Source organism: Neodiprion lecontei, chromosome 5 (assembly GCF_021901455.1).
Source record: "Neodiprion lecontei isolate iyNeoLeco1 chromosome 5, iyNeoLeco1.1, whole genome shotgun sequence".
Classification (NCBI taxonomy): Eukaryota; Metazoa; Arthropoda; class Insecta; order Hymenoptera; family Diprionidae; genus Neodiprion; species Neodiprion lecontei.
Genome location: NC_060264.1, coordinates 13,481,797 through 13,500,949, shown reverse-complemented (window position 1 = coordinate 13,500,949; position 19,153 = coordinate 13,481,797). Strand labels below are relative to the sequence as shown.

Here is a 19,153-nt window from a genome sequence, read left to right as displayed (position 1 = left end):
CTCTGCGGAAAACTAGAGGGTTAAGTCGTCGCGTGACACATGTATCGTATTGAATAATGGAGCTGGAAGAAGGACTCAGTGTGTGGCATTGGAAGGTTGTGTAGCCAAGGTTCAAGATATTGTCGCCATAAATAAGGTTTGTAATTTAAGGATGTATGGTCATGAAAATTCCAACCGAAAAGAGTTTTGGTGAGAATTTCAAGTAATTTCTGTAGTGGCAAAAATCTGAAAAAAATCAACCATATTGAAGATGATAGTAATATTGATTTTCAATAACAACAATACCAAAAAACTATTAAGAAATTGTTTAAACAATAAATTGTTGCAAAAATTTCTGGTAAAAATATTTTTGGATCATACATGACAGATTCCTCGATTTTCCCGAATACATGTTAATCTTTTAAGAATTTTCTTATGATTAATTTCTATCTTATGATTAAATTGCATGAAAAGCGGTGAATTTTGGATATGTTCTCTTTCAAAGGTTCTATATTATACTGACGAAGTATCCGGACCATCAAACGAATACTTTTCTTCAGGCGCAATGCTACGGGCGTGAAGAGAGTTGTTCGAACACCCGAAGAGGAAGCAAAGTTTCAGCACGTCCGTCGAGAACGGAATGCTGAAAATCTGCACAACCGTACTAGAGTAACTCATACTACTGGAGATATACGATCCATAGAGGTTTCAGAACAGCAGCAGTCAATAGTAGTACCTTTAGGTCACTGTGTAGAAATTGAAGGTAAAGTGATTGCGCAATATGATTCCGCCAATAGAAGAACAAACCCAGGCAGCACATTCATATACCAGTAACGTAACAAATACTTGAATCTTGTTCCTTCCGAAATCACAGCTACATCACATGTGCTCTACATGTACCGTACATGTACTCTATTATGTCCGCCACAAACCATTATGGCAGCTACGTAACAGGTACAGAACAGAGATACGTATCAAAGATATCACAGATATGGATGAGATTCATGCCCTTGCAAGTCCGTTATGTATCATTTATGTTCTTATTTTTTGCATCCAGCGCAGTTGTATATAGTAGTGACAGTTCAGATTCATAACTGCTGCGTAATACATCCAAATCAGAGCCATTGAATAAACGTACTTAATACGTATCTGTTACTCCGTGTAACATCCGGCGATTCATTTTATGCGCACGTGCACGCTGCTTAAAAAAAGCACATAAATACGAGGATATATATGGAAAAGATTATTTATTACCACCCAGAATATCGAAATACCATGTGTCATAAAAGTAACCAGCTAGAAATGAGTAATATAACAAAATAACAAAGGTACTAGAATCTAGAAAATCAAGATGTAGTGTCATACAAGTGACAATAGGGAAACGGGTATACAATACCGTTATACGTATTTTGCTTAATATAATACAGGTAATAGAATATCAAAATTCAACGTGTTACAGCGAGAAATAAGTACACACTACTTAACATGGTTCTTGGAGATCATAAGAATCTCACAATTTCACCCGTAGTATCACATAAGTAACAATATTTAGGTACTATAGTAGATATCAATCACAATCTATAATAAGCGCTGAGGACTCGAACGGCCCATAGGAAAAAGTAAATAAAAAAATTGCCATAAGAACGTAACTGAAAATTTAATCAGTCCGAATTTCAAGGAAAATTAAAGTTTAGGTTTTTATAAAAAAAATTATAGTTCTTTCCAATTTGATTGACAAAAACGAGGTTTTCTGAATCACTACAAAAATCTACAATTTTTCAAATGAACCACGGGATCTACAATTTGTTGATAAACTACAAAAAAAAAAAAACAATAATTTTCAATGAAAACTGTTCCAATTTCCCTAGAAATTCGTAGAAATTCCCACCAGGGTATTTTGTACTTTACATATCATATGATAATGAACATTTAAAAAGAGTAATACTACAACCAGTATCTGACTTTTACGTTATGAAACGTATACGGAACTAAACAAAAAATTACTTAGGTACATAGATAACCTATGTGGAATCAAGTCAACACTGATGTGCCTGTCATGTAACTTGTGGCTGTATTATATGGTATTATATTTCGCGATAAAACAAGAATTGGAATCCTTTCAAAAATACGTAAATTCAAAATGAACGTATAGGCTATATATAGTGGCTTCGCAAGGTAACTACCGTTATATCATTTTTCCGTGTAGTTTGTTTATAATTTTTCTATCCAACTCCATGTCGAATATGTTGCTCACATCACCGGAAAGTGGGACAATATTTATACTGTTAGTATGGAGTTTTACTACAAAACCACAAAGTACATGGTAAACATGATACAATTGTGGTTTTGATGTGAAACTACTGCACCGTAAACATTCGAGGTATGAAATTAGCTTCAAACTATTTAAGATTAAGATATATGAAGGTATGAAAGCTATCAAATGAACTTAAAAATCTATATGAATTGCAGTTTGTAGGTGAGTATCATGAATTAACTTGAGCCAGTACAGATGTAAGTTGTAAAACAAGAATAAATTGAAATTAAATATAAGATTGACTCCAATTCGTTGAACTGTGGTTAATTTACAGTATGAACTTGTGCGATTGCTCGTGCTTCCTCTATGCTCGTGCTTTGGCCTTCGCCTTCTCTTCTCTGATAAATCTTTGTTTTCCTTGACGGAACCACTCACTGCAAGTTTCTTCAAATTCTTTGTCCGTCATGTTATAATTCACCATTACTGCATCTAGGAAATAAAAATAGATCTAATTTTTATAAGGGAAAGGAACATTCCGAGTCTGAATCAGATGAATTACATTGGATAAATCCACTTCGCGGTGAAATTTTTCTGCAATGGCATTACAAAGTGAAGAAGACTTTAGTGGTATCGCAAAGATTAATTGCAATAGCAATAACTATTGCTAGCATATATTGTACTTACATACATAATTAAGACTCAACATCATGCGATTTTTTTCTCGCCCCTTGCCACTATCCCAATATACGTAATTTAGCGAACTAAATTCTCTACCGAATTTTTTGTGCAGAAATTACTTCCCAGATCGCATTGAAATGAAATAACGTAACACAATCTCTAACCTTGCTGAATGTAAAGAAAAATTTGTTTATAGAGACATAAAAATCTGAAAACTAGTGCAATGTGCAATTGGCCGCTATTGACACACTTGTAATATCGTTTCATCTCTGTGATAATTTTCGGCACTCACTAGCTATCCAGTGCTACTTCATGCACAGCAACATTACAACAAGATTATGAGTACTTCACTTTGATGTAAGTTCTAATAACTAAGAATGCTGTCCGTAAAATTCAATTGTATGTGTGTACATGAGTGGCAAAAAAAATTGCCTGAGGTTCAATCTTAAGATTCTTATCATATGAATTGATTATTACTTGATTGTTGATAATTAATACCTTTGGTGATCTTTATTATAGCCAAATTTTGGACTGAAAAATTATCACGTAGGCCCAACCAGGAACAATTCTGAGCCACTGCATTTGAGAAAACTCTTCGAAGAATACGCAATGTAGTATCTTTTGCTCCGCTACCTCCAATTCGTTTGAAATATGATCCCTACGGTTATTCAAAATGGTCAACAAATCAATTCTATGACATAAAATTCAAGAAAATTGAAGAATAAATTAGTTCGTACATTCTTCATACTTATATAATTTTGGGATTTCATTTTCGCATATATTCTGAGAAAAAAAACCTCTAAACAGACGTAAGAAATTATCATGAAATTTCTCAAATTGTTTTACGCTTCAATGTAGGGAGAAAATCAATAGCAAAAAGTGCAACGAATACATATAACACGTAATTTTATACATAGCATGATCCAAAATGGCCGTACTTTGTCATAATAGTTGCTTTCTTCTGAAAATTGAAAATCAAAATATACAGTAAGAAAATTTCAAGAAGCCAATTGATTTAATCAAATAAGAGCTGTTTCAATTACCTAATTAGGAGGCAAAAATGATTTCACCATGTTTCCGAAATTTTGGTCGATCAAACTTATTATTCTCAAATTCTCGCTAATGCAAAATGTCGAAAAGCAAAGAACTTAATTTAGACAATTGTTTGCAGGAATGAAACCGTGGACTTGGGATTAACAATTAATCTGAATTAGCTGTTTGTTTTTGGTATTTTAAGTCAACGAAAATTTGAATTGCGGATCAAGTTCGATCCATCAAAACTTCAGACAGATATTTCACGTCCGGTCTGTGGCTTCACAACGTTTTCGTTCAGCTGAAGCTGTGTACTGACTTTCACTTTATGAGTTGATATTATTCTGTGTTTCTTGGGTAATGGGCTGCGAGTTCTTAAATCCAGTGGGATTTATAACTGCTACCACATTGATAACGTTTGTACAAATTTAATACATAATAGAAACGGTTAGCTTCTTGACATTGTTTCTCTCAAACATTGAGTCTTCTAATCTAAGACCTTCCTAAAGAATCGTTCTCGATTTGAGCTACCATAAACTCAAGGGTTCTACTGTCATTCCAATATCAAATTTTCGAGCTAACAAGAGTAACACTATTCAAGTACTCACCACACTAGATTTTAGGGTAGCATTTATTTCCAATTGGTATTCAAAGTCCTTCAGTTTATCAATTGTAGGAAATGGTAACGAATCTGTGATCATGAGCAGTTCAGCACTTGCAGGGGTGTCGGTGTCATCATGAAATCTTGTTTGTAATTTATTCAAACTTGCTGTCAAAGATTTTACCTCTACTGCTATTTCAGCAACTTTTTTGAATAATTTATTAAAATTATCTGTAGGAAAATACGATTGATTATTCTGCTACTCAATAAGACTGTCATATCTGACCACTAATTCATTACGTAGAGGATAATACAAACCTTCAATAATTCGTACCAAAGACTCGGACCTATCTATAAAATACCATAATGAAATATTAGAACAAATTTAGAAATGTCAGAATGATGGCACCGAGATTTAACTACAGGGAAATCAACCTCATGTTATTGTTAACAGATATGCCAATTTTCCAAAACTAGTTCTGAATCACAAGTTTGGTGGCACTGACAGTCGTATACACATACAGTTTACAACTACATTAATTCTTCTTTTGTAGTTACAGTCTCGGTGCTATACTGACAATGAGATGGTCACAAATGTAGGTACCTTGTGTATACGCATCTGATCTGTTAGATGTGTACAATGGCAAAGAGGTAGTTATTGCATCATATACTGGTAGTGATGAACTTGGTGCTACAAGTAATCTCTGCTCTGTAGATAAAAATATCGATATTTTTATGCAGTTTTATGAAATACATGCTACAAAGGCAGTATTTTCGTAAAAGGGCAAGAAAAAGTTTTTGTGTGATTCAAGGCCTACGGCTTCTAGGCGTGTTCCAAGTAAAGAGAAGGAAAAGGACCTGAAAAGTACCCAACAGGTACAATCTAACTATATAAACGCAAAATGCCTCGAACCCCCAAAAACTTTTTCGAAGTGACAAACTAATACAGACTACAGGGATTTTTTTAAAGGTGTTTTAGACCAAGAAATATCATGCCATGATATTATGTAGTTGACATCACCTGTTTCAATTGGAGCTTTGGTAAGTACTTGCTGCGATAACACTTTTGGGACGTTGCGTGTGGTTTTAAGTGAATCTGACAATAAAGAGTATATATGAACATGAGAATACGCAAGTGTGAGAAACGTATAAAGTGCATTGTGTATGCACGATTATTTGCTCACAACTGAGCTTGATACGTAACTTATTGCTTCTACAAAATCGATAACGAACACTATAATTGTAAGTAGAATGAAAGAAATTACCATTTTGTGTTAATGTTTCGTGAGGCTTATCGGTTGATGATGTCATTGTAAACGCACAAAACGTCTTTACTGGACTGCAATTCAGTGTTCTAATTGAAATGGAGTCTAGAATGAAAGTCATCAGTCAACTTAATCACTACACGTATCTCAGAAGTATTTTGATTACTCATCAAGTTACATTAATTATAGTAAAACTGCAGTAATATGATAGATGATAATGCCAAAAATTGGAAGTGCACTGGGGGGGCTATACTATTACCAGAAACTTGTACAATCTTGATTTTAATTAATTGCTGTTTAAACAGTATGTTCACTTTTCAAATGCAATAGTGTACCAGGTCTTAGCTCATTTAAGAAAGCCATTTCTGGAATACTCATTTACTAGTAATTTTCGAAATATAAATACCAGGAGACTAATCTATTTCAGGCATCAAAGTCATGGGCTCTCGACCTTCCAAGATGCTGGATACTTTAGCTATGTATCTTCTGATTCAGGAAATTTTTATTGGAAAACATATCTCATATAAACATATATTCTCGCGGGCAATAATCAATTCCGGAAAGTTTCAAATTTCAATAAATTATTCAAATTTTTGTTATACAAAGATTGAAGGACACAGAAAAGATGATGAGAAAAAAAAATGTAGATTCTTTTTTTCTTATGAATTAATTTTTTGAACATTGTGAGCAAATTAATACAAGATGTTATAATAAACTACGTATATAATTATCAAAATACAAAAAACTCGTGACTTTCAGTTTGTGACTTTTAATATAACAGCACATAAATTTTCATATAACTTTTTAGCTTCAAAACTGATTTACGCAACAAAATCTTTCAATGACAAAATTATGGGTTCGCCTATTTCAATGTAGAGTACCCATGAACATCATCAAAGGCTCAAAAGCACATGAGAATAATTTCTACCAATATAATGATCATTATAAATTACAAGTGGCGATTTTATTTAGAACACTCCAAATTTTGATCATTTTCTACGTGTTTGTCACGTCATTCATAAACCACAGTCGTGTTGAATAATTGTTGTATACAAAAATGTGTACCTGATTTCTTTGATGTGGGTGCCTGACAGTCAAAAGTCATGTTAGTTTGTGTTAATGGATAACCTGAAATGGATTAGAAAAACAAATGTAGAATGGGACAAATTACACTAGTCCTGATCATGTGTTCATTGTATGTACGAAGATGAATATTTGTCTGCATGACTTTGGATTTATATACCTTTTGGTTCATCGGTCTCTTCATAAATAACAGGAATATTTTCAATATCGAACTGCATGCTGTTGTTAGTGACGTAATTATGTGGTAGATCAGGAATTTTTTTAAGCATGTTTCTGCATGACATTTCTTGTTCGCTGTCTGAATTTCCAATAATTTTTTTTTGTGACATAGATTTCTTTTTTCTTTGAATCCGTTTTCTATCTGGTATATTTTGTTCATCACTTGATGAAATACTCTCAGCTTTTTTTCTGGCTTTTTCCAAACTCTCTGCATGTAAACAAAAAATATATTCATAAATTGAGAACAAAACGAAAATTGAAAATATATTGGTCATTAATTCTCTTTAAAGAAACGAGTCTGAAAATCACGGCAAATAAGGTAAATGAACCAATCATTAGACATGAACCTAATGCTGGACAGTCCTAGTAACTTGACGTTTTTGACCAATCCAGTTGATAAAAAACATATGGTTATTGGGACTCTCAAGCTATTGGTAAATGTCCAAATAATTATATGTTTGTTTACTTTATCTGATCATGTAAATACCACTATCTCTGCTGTTAATCAGGGTTGCCATCAAATCTGAAATCAGAAATTGCCTGACTTTTCTAGGTGTTTCAGTACCAAATTAATTTTTTTCCCTGACCATTGTTTTGCATGTAACATTTGTTTAGTCACAGGCAATCGAAAGTATTAGTAGATCATGACAGTGCTACTTCAGTTAGAGACCTATCTGAAAATAGTGCTGTACTTTTATAATAATATTATCAATTTCCCATGACTGTGAAGACATGCATTGGGAAGCGTGATAACAAATTTTGATGTTTGAGGCGTTGAATTTGAGATTTAAAAGGTTGGAAGACTCGAAAAAAATTCCCGACTTAGTGAAATGAGACAAGATTCCCTGAGTTTTCCAGACAGTACAAATTCCCTGACATTTCCAGCTTTTCCAGATTTCCAGGTCTTATAGACACCTGCTGTTTATAATTAACAAGCTGTAGCTCTTCACCCAATCAAATGTGTGACCTGAAGGCAATATCTTCAGATTCATTGGACTAATAATATACAATATTAATACTCTCATGGAATAAAAGCTACATGCCTGAAATTCCAAACCTTTATTAAAACGAAAATTGCAACAGGTTTATATACTAGGCTGGTTTTTACTAAAATTTTCCATAAATTGAAACTTGAAGTGTCAAAAAATTAAACTCTACTGTTGAAATCAGGTTTCAATTTTTCCCGAATTTTGGCTGACAAAATAACATGGTAAATTCTTTAAATTTTCGTTCAAATGAAGATTCAGAACTTCAGGTAGTAAAACAACTACGGTATCGGAAATATGTACTAATAATGCAAATACTAAACACATAATACATTAAAATTAATATTAATGTTTATTGGTATGGTATTCAGGAAATTTTTCTAACTATTACCCAACTACGCATGACCTGATAATCATCTGTATTTTTGTGAATACAAGGCTTCATTTAAGCAACTATTTTCTGTATATACCTTCTAAAGAAAACCAGCATATAAGTAAAGTAGAAGTTTTTCGAGCACATCCACCATGAAAAAACCTTGACTTGTATTCGCAACAATACTGTTAAATCGAGCAAGTTTACGATGATATAATTTAAAACATCGACTGTGATATAATTAATCGACAGATTTTTGCCTATCTTGATCATTGCTCAAGACAATAAATAAATAGAAACTTTACCAAAATAGTTTTCGAATATGACGTCGTACAATTCCCACTTAGGATCTTCAGTATCGGGCAATACTTTTTTAACCATGAATGCACTTATGTTTTTTGTCTTAGGCCACCAGCATTTTGTATTGTTGGGAGTTAACCAACAACTCGGGACCTCAGATGTCACTTGTTCATCGTCAGAATCATCATTTGAAAAAGATACAACAGCGTAGGGCAACGGCATGTTTCTTGAATGGAAAAAGAGGACAGTTGATGAATTATCATAGCGTGTTCGTCTAATCATAATTAACAGCGATAAAGCGATCACCAACTACGTATATTTTGCGGCTTGTGTCTGGCTATCGCATGTTGGACGGTTATGTACAGAATTGCAAAAATTTGTATACGTAAATTTCGAGCATCCCAAAACGAGGCGGCTATCCACATGGTTGAGGGACACTCACAATCAGTCGCGCAATTCACGTGTAAGTTTTACATCTGAGTAAAATATCATGCAGAAGAGGTTAAAATGAGTTCGAAATCTTTGATGTCGAAAATACACGCGCGCGCGATAGAAGCCACGATGCCGGTGTCTGTCACCCGCAAAGCATAACTTGTGAATTTTTAGGTTAGATTTAGCGTAACTCTACTTAGGTTACGTGCCCGTTTACGTGACTTAAATAGGATCACGGAACCGTGTAAATAGACGCATCGATGAAAAAAGATATTCGATTTATATAGGAAAATATTCAAATAAAATTACCTATAGATTGTGTAGATGTAACCGGCAGAACCAATTCTGATCAGTCGGTTGATTATTGAAGTCCGAATATATCGTGAGAATGACGTAATGACTGCGTACAACACTAACTGCACTGACTGCACTGGACGCAATAACACTAATCGAGATCAATCGATCTATGTATTTCAAGTAATTAAATTATTTAATGCGAAACTTCAATACTTGGACACGTGGGAGCTACGACCGAAATGCGTAATAAAACAATATGGCCACCAGCCAGCCCGGAAATCTGTAGAAAAAGCGAGAGCGCGAACATTTGTGACACGCGGGACTAAGCGGGAAATTTAAAATAGATAAATCGTGAATTTAAGAATGACGTTGTGTTTTTACTATGATATTTATAATTACTTTACGTGTTATGAATGATGCAACAATGGAGTGACCACATTTTCACTATCGGTTAATTTGAATTTTAGACATTTCAATTTAATGTTGGAAATGCAAACTTTCACAAGTTGATGCTGTCTATCAACAAGTTGTATTCCAATTTTTGAAGATTCACATGGTATTTTGAAGAATGATTTCGGGTTTAAAAATTTCTGACCTGTTAGATATATTATTTTATTTTCGAGATGAATTCTCGATACTTCGATAATTGCACCATCTTTTAAGCAACAGCAATTGTCAGGAATTTTTGTACTTATAAAAAAATCACGATACCGAATAGATTGAATGTTTTTTTGCCATTACTGGTCTCTTCAATGTTTGCATATTTTATGATTGGATATTCAAATTTTTCAGATTGGACGTTGATTTTACATTCTTCTTGATGACGTTTTATAAGTTGTGCTAAAGGCTTGCTGGATGTTATTAATAACTTTTTAATTTTTTGCATATAATTTTCAAATTTAAACGCACTAAATTTATCTAGAGGCCCTTTCAACTTTACATCATTACAAAGGTGTATCAAATTATGCACGTTGTATGACACATGCTGGTGACCATAGAGTAATGGAAAAGATTCAACAAAATACTGTAGCAGTTGTCTGGCATAATCGTTCAATTTTATGTGGTATTCAGGGCTCGCTAAAATTCGAATCGCAACGCTCAAGCATAGGAAATGATTGTATTTGTCACTCGGCAAATTATCAAAAAATACTATTGGTCCAGTATATAATAACAACTGTCGTAGTTCAGTAGCCTTGAACCGATCTACTTCCTCCAAAGGTCTTGCCTTTCTCGAAAATTCTTTTGATATGGATTTATTTAATGATAGTAATAGATCTGACGCTCGTTTACGGTGAAAATTTGTCATTCTAACATCTTTGTTTCCTTTGATCCAAAACTGTAACAGTTTTTTCATTACACCTAAACAGACCAAGTGCATATAATCTATTGGAAAATCTAATATCATGTCGATAAATAAGTTTTCAAGGATAGATGTTTTTTTGTGATGCTCTTCATTGGTTTTCAGTCTAAATGATTCGTTAGTTCGTAATCTTGCTGTTGTCTCAGGGTATGTCACTCGATTATCAATGAATTCTCCTTCCTGCACACATTTCCCACAGCCAAAATAAGCGTTATGCCCTTTGGTTCCAGTAATGAAACATTTCGCAGGTGTATCGGAAACAAATGCATTAATTTTAATGGGAACTGTTTTATTACCTATACTCAAATCTGCATCAATGATCCTATCACACTCTTCGGTGAAGTACTTCATAAATTCATTACTATCATGAGGCTTCTCATTACCATGATATAGACCGACGATGAAGGGTTCGGTGTAAAAATCTGTTTCGATAGATGCTAGTATAGGCCAAAATTGGCTGCCTGAACTTTTTGTCAAGGGAAGTCCATCGACATTAATGTTGATTTGTAATTCTTTCGGACAATTTTCAGTTGAATAATACTTGGCAACACTTCTTACTAAACCTTGCGCTAGACCAAAATGATAATAATGCCCAGGACTCATATCAATAATTTCCAGCTTTCGAGGAGTTTGAAGTAAAGTTCTTGCATCTAGAGGTACGTCGTGTCCATGTTTAACTAAAATTTTCAATAAAGCATTAACATTGCTATGATTGATGCAACAATTAACAACCCAGTTTCGAAGATCATTCCGTAAGTCTGATTTATCAATGTTAGGGTCCGGCTTGCATTTTTGAGGCAAGCTACCACCACTACTGTCACTAAAGTTGACATTATCATTGAGGTTTTCGTGAATAGGTTCACTTAAGGCAATATTGTTGGAATCTATTGGATCAAGCTGTACGTCTGCAGTAATGCCACCATTGTTGAACTCAGCTGTATTAGACTTTGTATCTGTACAAGTACAAACTGTTGCTGGGATATGGCGAGGAATCGATGAATTGTCATTGGTATTACAGAGTTTCCGATACTCTTCTTTAATTTGACGTCTTCGTTGCCTTCTCGTCACATACCGAGAATCTTTCAATACCTTAGGCATCTCAATGAGTATATACAATATACACACACATATAATCTGTAAATAAAAGATAAGGGTTCTTTGTGACATTCAGGCATTACTATCGGTCAATTTATTAAGGTTATACTTGTGAACTAAGGACTCTGGTCCAGTGTACAGGGTGTCCAGTGACTGAGAAATATAAAATTCTCTGAAAATTCCAAATTTTTCACTGATTTATAAGGGTTTTTTCTGAATAAAAACACCACTTCTACTACTTAAATGACTAGATTGTGTAATGTAGATGAGTAAATCGAACTCACATGGCGCACAAATATAGCACTGTATTCAATAATGCCATCAGTTAAGAAGAGCAGATTTGCCACAGTGGCTAAATAAAATACTATCAAAATTAAATGTTTGCATTATATGGTGTTGACAAAACCAGGGTAAAAAATCATATTAGATAGAGAAAAAAATCCGAAATTCCAGAAATAACTCGAATTTCTGGGAATTTCCTGAAACCTCCATGAACATGAAATTGCCTATCAATTTCTTGTTTAAAGATGTTCCCTGAGCACTAGACTCCCTGAGCACTAGACACCCTGAGTTCGCAATCCTTATCCTTTTTATTTACGTATCAAGGAAATAAGAGGCAGTTAGTGGATCAGACATAGTCCATGGTTCACAAATATACCTTGCATTCACAGCAATGTGGCAACAAAAATTGTTATCTTATTTGTACAAAATATTCGGATCGAGAAAGCACAAATATTTCATTAAATATAAATCAGATCTCAATAAACCAAAGAAGCAAAGCCTTTTTTAATTTGCACCTTTGTAAACTTGATGAAGCTGAAGCTAGTAGCCCAAGTTAGTCCACCAAGTGCACTAATGTTGATTACTAAACCCTCTCTGGAAGCTGGTGTATTTCCACTATAATTCTCATCGTCAGTTTTTATCTTACTTCAAGACAGTTGCCTTGCAACGCCATTGACTCACAGGACGATTTGCAACTAGATTCAAAACTGTTGACGCTACGCCATGCAGATTATATCTATGCACTAACTCGCAGTCATTCCACTACCGCGTGGAAAGTAGTGCACGCCATTCGCCAATCCCCTACGCAAGGGGGTTTCCAGGCAAATCTCAAGAAAATTTAACACTTTTCTAGTACCGTAAACATATTTAACTGTACCGTATTATTCTCTTCAAAAGAAGTGGCCGCTAACTTCAGCTTCATGTAAACTTGCTGGCCATGTCATTCAGATAAGTGAAGACAAGGGCAAAGTGTTAGAGTTTCAATGAGGGTGCTTGTTTCCAGAAATTCGAAAATAACTAAATGAGTATATTAGTCACCTCTATTTTTTTTAAATGTTTACTGTTTTACCGTTACTGTTCTATTTTGGTTGGTAGCTATTTGCGTGGCTGGTCATAAAACTCCTTATCGAATAGCTGGATGCTAGGATGATGAAACCGAATGTAGCAGTGGGCAGCGGGAGTTGGCAATGAAACGTGCTACACTGATAATCATGAGGTGGCGAAAGAAAATAATCGAGAGCAAATTTTGTGGAAAGAATTGCATTTTTTATCTTACTCAGGAGAAGTTCAATGCACGGGCTACCAGTTTCGTAAAGAAGTTCGCACGGCAGTGACGCAACAAGTCATGCCAAAGACGCGCAGCAGAAGTTTGAATGAATTTGGGTAAAATGTGCACTTACCTGATACTGGCTCAAGTCTTGTACACATAACACTACTTCACTTGTATGTTGTTACTTGTATGACACTGGGTGGAATAATACATATTTAGTTAATTATATTTTGATACGACATCAGATGGCCGCGGATCACACCGTCTAAGGCGGGCGCGGGGAAGACGTCTCCCATGATGCCTGCAAGCCATGCTGCAAGCCGAGTTGATGATGACAATATGGCTGTCGGAAGCGGAAGTCACACTTATTGACTACGACTATATACAATAATGGCTTTAGTATTATTAATTATACTATGCCTGTGTTTCGTTTGATAGGTGAAACACTGTATGAAAATGTGCGACCAAATATTACATCGAGAATTTTGCTAGAATAAAAATACTCGGATATATATTACGATTACATATATTAATACAGTCACTGTTTTGCATTCTCATCCTTACGTTCGGTTCCGATATCCGCTTGGCGCGCAATATCAAATATTATATTATCGTATTAGTACATAACGAGTATGCATAAGTCTTTTCCCTACTGAAAATCTCGGCATGGGATCTAATGTGCGATTTTATATGAGATATCATACGAGCTCACATAAGACCTCATATTGGCTTAAATGAGATATCATATCAGCTCTTATAAGATCTCAATAACGAATTTGAACACAGGAACCGAATGAAATCTGATGAAACGTCGTGTGAGTTTTGTATCAGATCTCATATCACATCTCACGGTACGGAAAAAACCTGTGTAATATAAACCTACGTATAATTGTCAAATATGGAGAAAATGACCTCACTATGTGCTACGTAATGCATGATTGCACCCAATTTTGCTGAAAAAAAAAAATTTACACACGCACGGGAATTGAACCCAGGGCCGTCTAGTTCCACAATCTGTTACCTAGCCACTCAGCTATGGCACTGCTTGTATGATATGTGTTATTTTACGTACATATTGGATGATTGCTGCTGAGGATTAAAAATAAATTAAATCGGTGTGGTTGTGTAAATGAACGACTAACTTTCATAGCAGATCCAATTTTACATTTCAAGAATAGCATGAAAGCCAAGAAAGTTGACATTCTCCATACAATAACCCCCTTTTTTATTAATTTCTTTGACAATTATACACAGGTTTACATTACATAGGTTTTTTTCGTACGGTGAGATGTGATATGAGAATATCTGATATAAAATTCACACGACATTTCATATGAGATCTCACTCAGTTCCTGTGTTCAAATTCGTTATTGAGATCTTATGTGAGACAATATGAGATCTTATTTAGGTTCGTATGATATCTCATATAAAATCGCACATTAGATCCCATGCCGAGATTCGATTTTCAGTAGGGTTTGACGAGACGTGAGGTTTTCGGCACGAACCGAAGGCGAGTGCTGTAACGCACGAGTCAAAAAACTTTATCCATACGACTTTCGACTCGTATGTTTTATCACGAAAGCCTATTATAGAGATCGAGACGAAGTCGCGATTTTGAGGTTAGAGTGGTAAAAAATACGATTACAGTATAGTAAACCCGTAGCGGTGTTCCACACGAAAAGCTGGGATAGAAAGCAACAAGTGGAATTGTTCTCAGACACATATAGGGACGAAGTCATATAACGCAGTTGTAATCTAATGTGATAAAAATAAAGCAATGAAAAATAACGTAAAGTAAAAAATAAAGGTGGGGCCTCATATTACATTACAACTTCGTTCCCATGCGTCTGACAATTTCACTTGTACTTTTCCAGTCCAATTTTTTATGTACAGCGCACCGCTATGGACTTACTATACTATACACCATTTTAGGACCACCGGTATACTCGTACGTATCGCCGGTGACGGGTCCTAATGAAAAAGAGCCAACTCGCCGGGCTGGTTAGAAAAGAGCCAACTCGTCGGGCGGTTGGAAAATAGCTATCTCGCCGAAATGTTGGCTCTTTTCTAACCAGCCTGGCGAGGTTTTCTAACCAGCCCGGCGAGTTGGCTCTTTTCTAACCAGCCTAGCGAGTTGGCTCTTTTTCATTAGGGCCCGTCGATATGTATACGGTTTCGAATACTGCAGTCACTGTTTTGCATTCTTCATCCTTAGATTGCGATTCGATAGGCACGCCGCAGTATGACAGAAACTCTCGAAATTCAAGCAGGAATCAAAAATTTTCGAATGCTGAATGCTGTTATAGTTCTCGGTGTCCACAGGCGATTCCCTTTTAGCTACCTTAAAAGGCGTTATACCTATGTAGTCAGTGTTTACCGACTGTATGAAATTTCATTCAGACTACTACCATGCGCATATGTACATATATATAATTACGTTGCAGATTTTGCTCACGTAAACATAATTATGTAATAAGGATATCAATTCTATGAAACACACAAAAAAAGATCCGCTGGAACATATGAAATACGTTCGCAATGGTCTATAATCGTTACATAAAACGAATTATGTAACGAGGATACAAATACTTTGAAACACACTAGAATAGATCCGTTGATACATATCGGTAATGTTAACGGCGATATATTTTATTTATGTACACGTCATTACGTAACAGATATATCAATTCTTTGGACCACACAAAGACGAATGCTTAGAGACCTAAATGTTACGTAACATCTGTTCTGTGGATTTTACATCAAATTTTCACGTAGCAGTTACGTTACAGTGAGGTCAACGTACCTTGTAGGGCACATATGACATATCAGTTATGTAAAAAACCAGATGTATCATTGACTTTTTCATTGTGATCAGGCAGCTACGTGAATGAAGCAAGTGTGCTGCCTGGGAATCAAGTAGAAGAAATTCAACGCATCAGGCAAGAAACAAATGCAGAAAACCAGCGTCACCGTCGCAACAATAATCAAAATTTCGCTGCTGAGAACGAGCCCCCGATAATAATTTTAGAATTACAGGAACCAGTTATTGTGTCAGTACCACGGGAATGCGTTACAGAATTAGCAGCTGAAATTATTGTAACACAAAATTATCGCGACCAAGAAGCTAACAATAGATTAGCCGATGCACAACTTTACAATGTGTACCGTGCACGTAGAAGAGAGGAAAGAAACAGTTTTGTTGCAGGGCAGATTACTGGTGTTCAAGAGCACTATGAAGGGAGCATGACTGAGCTCTGCACGCACTGCAGTGCTGCACATTTTATTTCCCAAAAAGTGTCAAATATGCGAAATTCATTTTACGATTGCTGTAGCCATGGGAAAATTCACCTTTAACCATTACCAGAAATGCCACCAGAATTGCATTCTTTATTCGACGGGACTCACGAGAAATCAAATTCATTTTTCGAATGAATTCGAAATTACAACGCATCCTTTTCGTTTGCTTTGTTCAATGCCAATTTAATAAACTTTAAAGGAAGACGTCCTGGGCCATACTGTTTGAAAATACAGGGCCAAATTTACCATCAAGTAAATAAAGCACTCCACTCATTGCCTGACGAACTGCCAACCTGTGGCCAGCTATTCATCGTCGATTCGAACGAAGCAATCGTTTCTCTGCAACGGTGTAATACTGTCCTCGATCGAGGTATACTGGGAGCCTTTGATCGCATTATAAGTGAAAATAACGTTTTTGCTCAATCGTATCAAATGATGGGTGAAGAGTTACGAGCTCAACAAGACAATCAATTTAATAGCGCACAACCGCCAAGTGAGTTATAGTTGCTTTTTACGTTAAAATCAGGAACACATCGTCGCAAATTCAATTTTCAACGAAGCAACGAGGTCGCTGCCGTATTTTCAACGACTGCCGATGGGAAATTTCCGGAATCTTATGTCACTATTCGCAACAAAAACACAAGAAGACTGCACTCAGTGAGTACTATGGATCCCAATATTGAGCCTTGGGTATATCCACTATCTTACCCCTTTGGTACTCGAGGCTGGCATCGGGATCTACGACAAACAGGCAATAATCAAAAACGAGTATCTAGAGAGGCTTATAGCCGATATCGAATGGCTATTCGCGCAAACGGCCACGGAAATGTGATTCTTTTAGGACGTCGTCTCTTCCAACAATGGGTAGTGGATAACTATGTGAAAATTGAGAAAGATCGCATGAAGTTCATAAAAGAAAATCAACGGAAGATTCGTGTTGAAACCTATTCCGGATTGGTAGATTGTATGAATACTGCAGCACAGAACGCGAATGCCCGTGTTGGACGAATCATCATCTTGCCTTCCAGTTGTAGTGGCTCACCGCGAAATATGATGCAGCACTACCAGGACGCTATGGGAATCGTACGAAAATTCGGAAAACCAGATCTTTTCATTACGTTGACTAGCAATCCAAACTGGCGAGAGATAAGGGAAAATCTTCTTCCTGGTCAGCAACCTTCAGACAGACCAGATCTTATTGCGCGTGTCTTTGACATAAAAAAGAAGCATTTACTTGATTTAATCGTTCGTCGAAATTTCTTTGGTAAAACATGTGCATTCGTGTACACGGTTGAGTCGCAGAAACGTGGTTTGATGAACATTCACCTGTTACTGACATTGAAACACAAATTGTCTACGCCGGAAATAGTTTACAAGTGCATCTTTGCTGAAATTCCTGATCCGGAATTCAATCCTGATTTACATTGAATTATTATGGGTAATATGATCCATGGACCTTGTGGAGCATGGTGCGAAGTGAACGGAAAATGCTCCAAGTATTTTCCAAAACCATTCCGAGATGAAACTACGACGGATGCAGGCGCATATCCGCACTATCGTAGAAGAGACAATGGAGCTTTGTACGAACACCGTGGAGGACATGTCGTAGACAATCGATGGGTCGTACCGTATTGCCCAACTTTGTCGCTTATTTTCAATTGCCACATCAACGTGGAAATTGTAATGAGCGTTACGGCTTCAAAGTACCTATATAAGTACATTTTCAAAGGACACGACGCGGCAGTGATTCAGGCGACAAGTAGGGAAAATGGTGAAGACGAAGAACGCGTTATCAATCACGACGAAGTTACCGATCACGTAGAAGCCCACTACATTGGACTGAATGAGGCGGTTTGGCGTATCTGCGACAAAAAAATGCAGGAGAAAAGCCACCCTGTGATAAGACTCCCCATGTATCTGCCCAATGAGCACAGCGTCGCTATTACGACAGACATGAACGACGACGGCATGAGGAATGCCATGAGTCGAGTAAGTATGCTAAACGATTACTACGCATTGAACATTCGCGATGAATCTGCAAGATTGTTTGTGTACCCGGATATCCCTTCCCATTACGTATTTAAAAAATCTAACGTTGACGGATCAATCGTATCGAGATGGGAAAAACGGCAACGTAGACACGATGCGTTTGGACGAATGTACTCGGTAAGTCCTGCTCAAATTGAATTGTTTCATCTTCGATTGCTTTTGTTGAAGGTGAAAGGAGCCAAAAGCTTCAAAGATTTCAGGACCGTGGATGGACAAGTCTGCAAGACGTTTACAGCAACATGCCTGGCACAAGGGTTTATTGAAGATGACGATGAGTGGCGAAAAGCGATTGAAGAAGCAG

General features: G+C 36.1%; 2 protein-coding genes across 16 annotated transcripts in view; both read right to left on the bottom strand.

The window, feature by feature from the left end:
- The window catches only part of LOC107227349 (sodium/calcium exchanger 1), a 1,225,609-nt gene that overhangs the window by 613,103 nt on the left and 593,353 nt on the right, over positions 1 to 19,153 (bottom strand). The gene's annotated exons all lie outside the window — the stretch shown is intronic.
- Positions 1,210 to 13,846, bottom strand: LOC124294711. 9 transcript variants are annotated; one of them, XM_046741336.1, is made up of 13 exons: positions 13,637 to 13,842; positions 9,512 to 11,993; positions 8,776 to 8,996; positions 7,599 to 7,634; positions 7,053 to 7,319; positions 6,875 to 6,937; positions 5,810 to 5,914; positions 5,566 to 5,640; positions 5,149 to 5,253; positions 4,863 to 4,895; positions 4,552 to 4,775; positions 3,410 to 3,569; positions 1,210 to 2,741 (listed from the first exon to the last, which is right to left on the bottom strand). In XM_046741336.1, exons 3-13 carry the CDS (start codon positions 8,990 to 8,992, stop codon positions 2,701 to 2,703), a joined length of 1,326 nt encoding a protein of 441 aa, XP_046597292.1. In that variant the 5' UTR covers positions 8,993 to 8,996; positions 9,512 to 11,993; positions 13,637 to 13,842; the 3' UTR covers positions 1,210 to 2,700. The 9 variants fall into 9 exon arrangements, with proteins under 9 accessions (XP_046597292.1, XP_046597289.1, XP_046597295.1 ...); XM_046741333.1 differs by having other exon boundaries at positions 1,210 to 2,722; positions 13,637 to 13,841; XM_046741339.1 differs by lacking the exon at positions 3,410 to 3,569 and having other exon boundaries at positions 1,210 to 2,722; positions 13,637 to 13,843.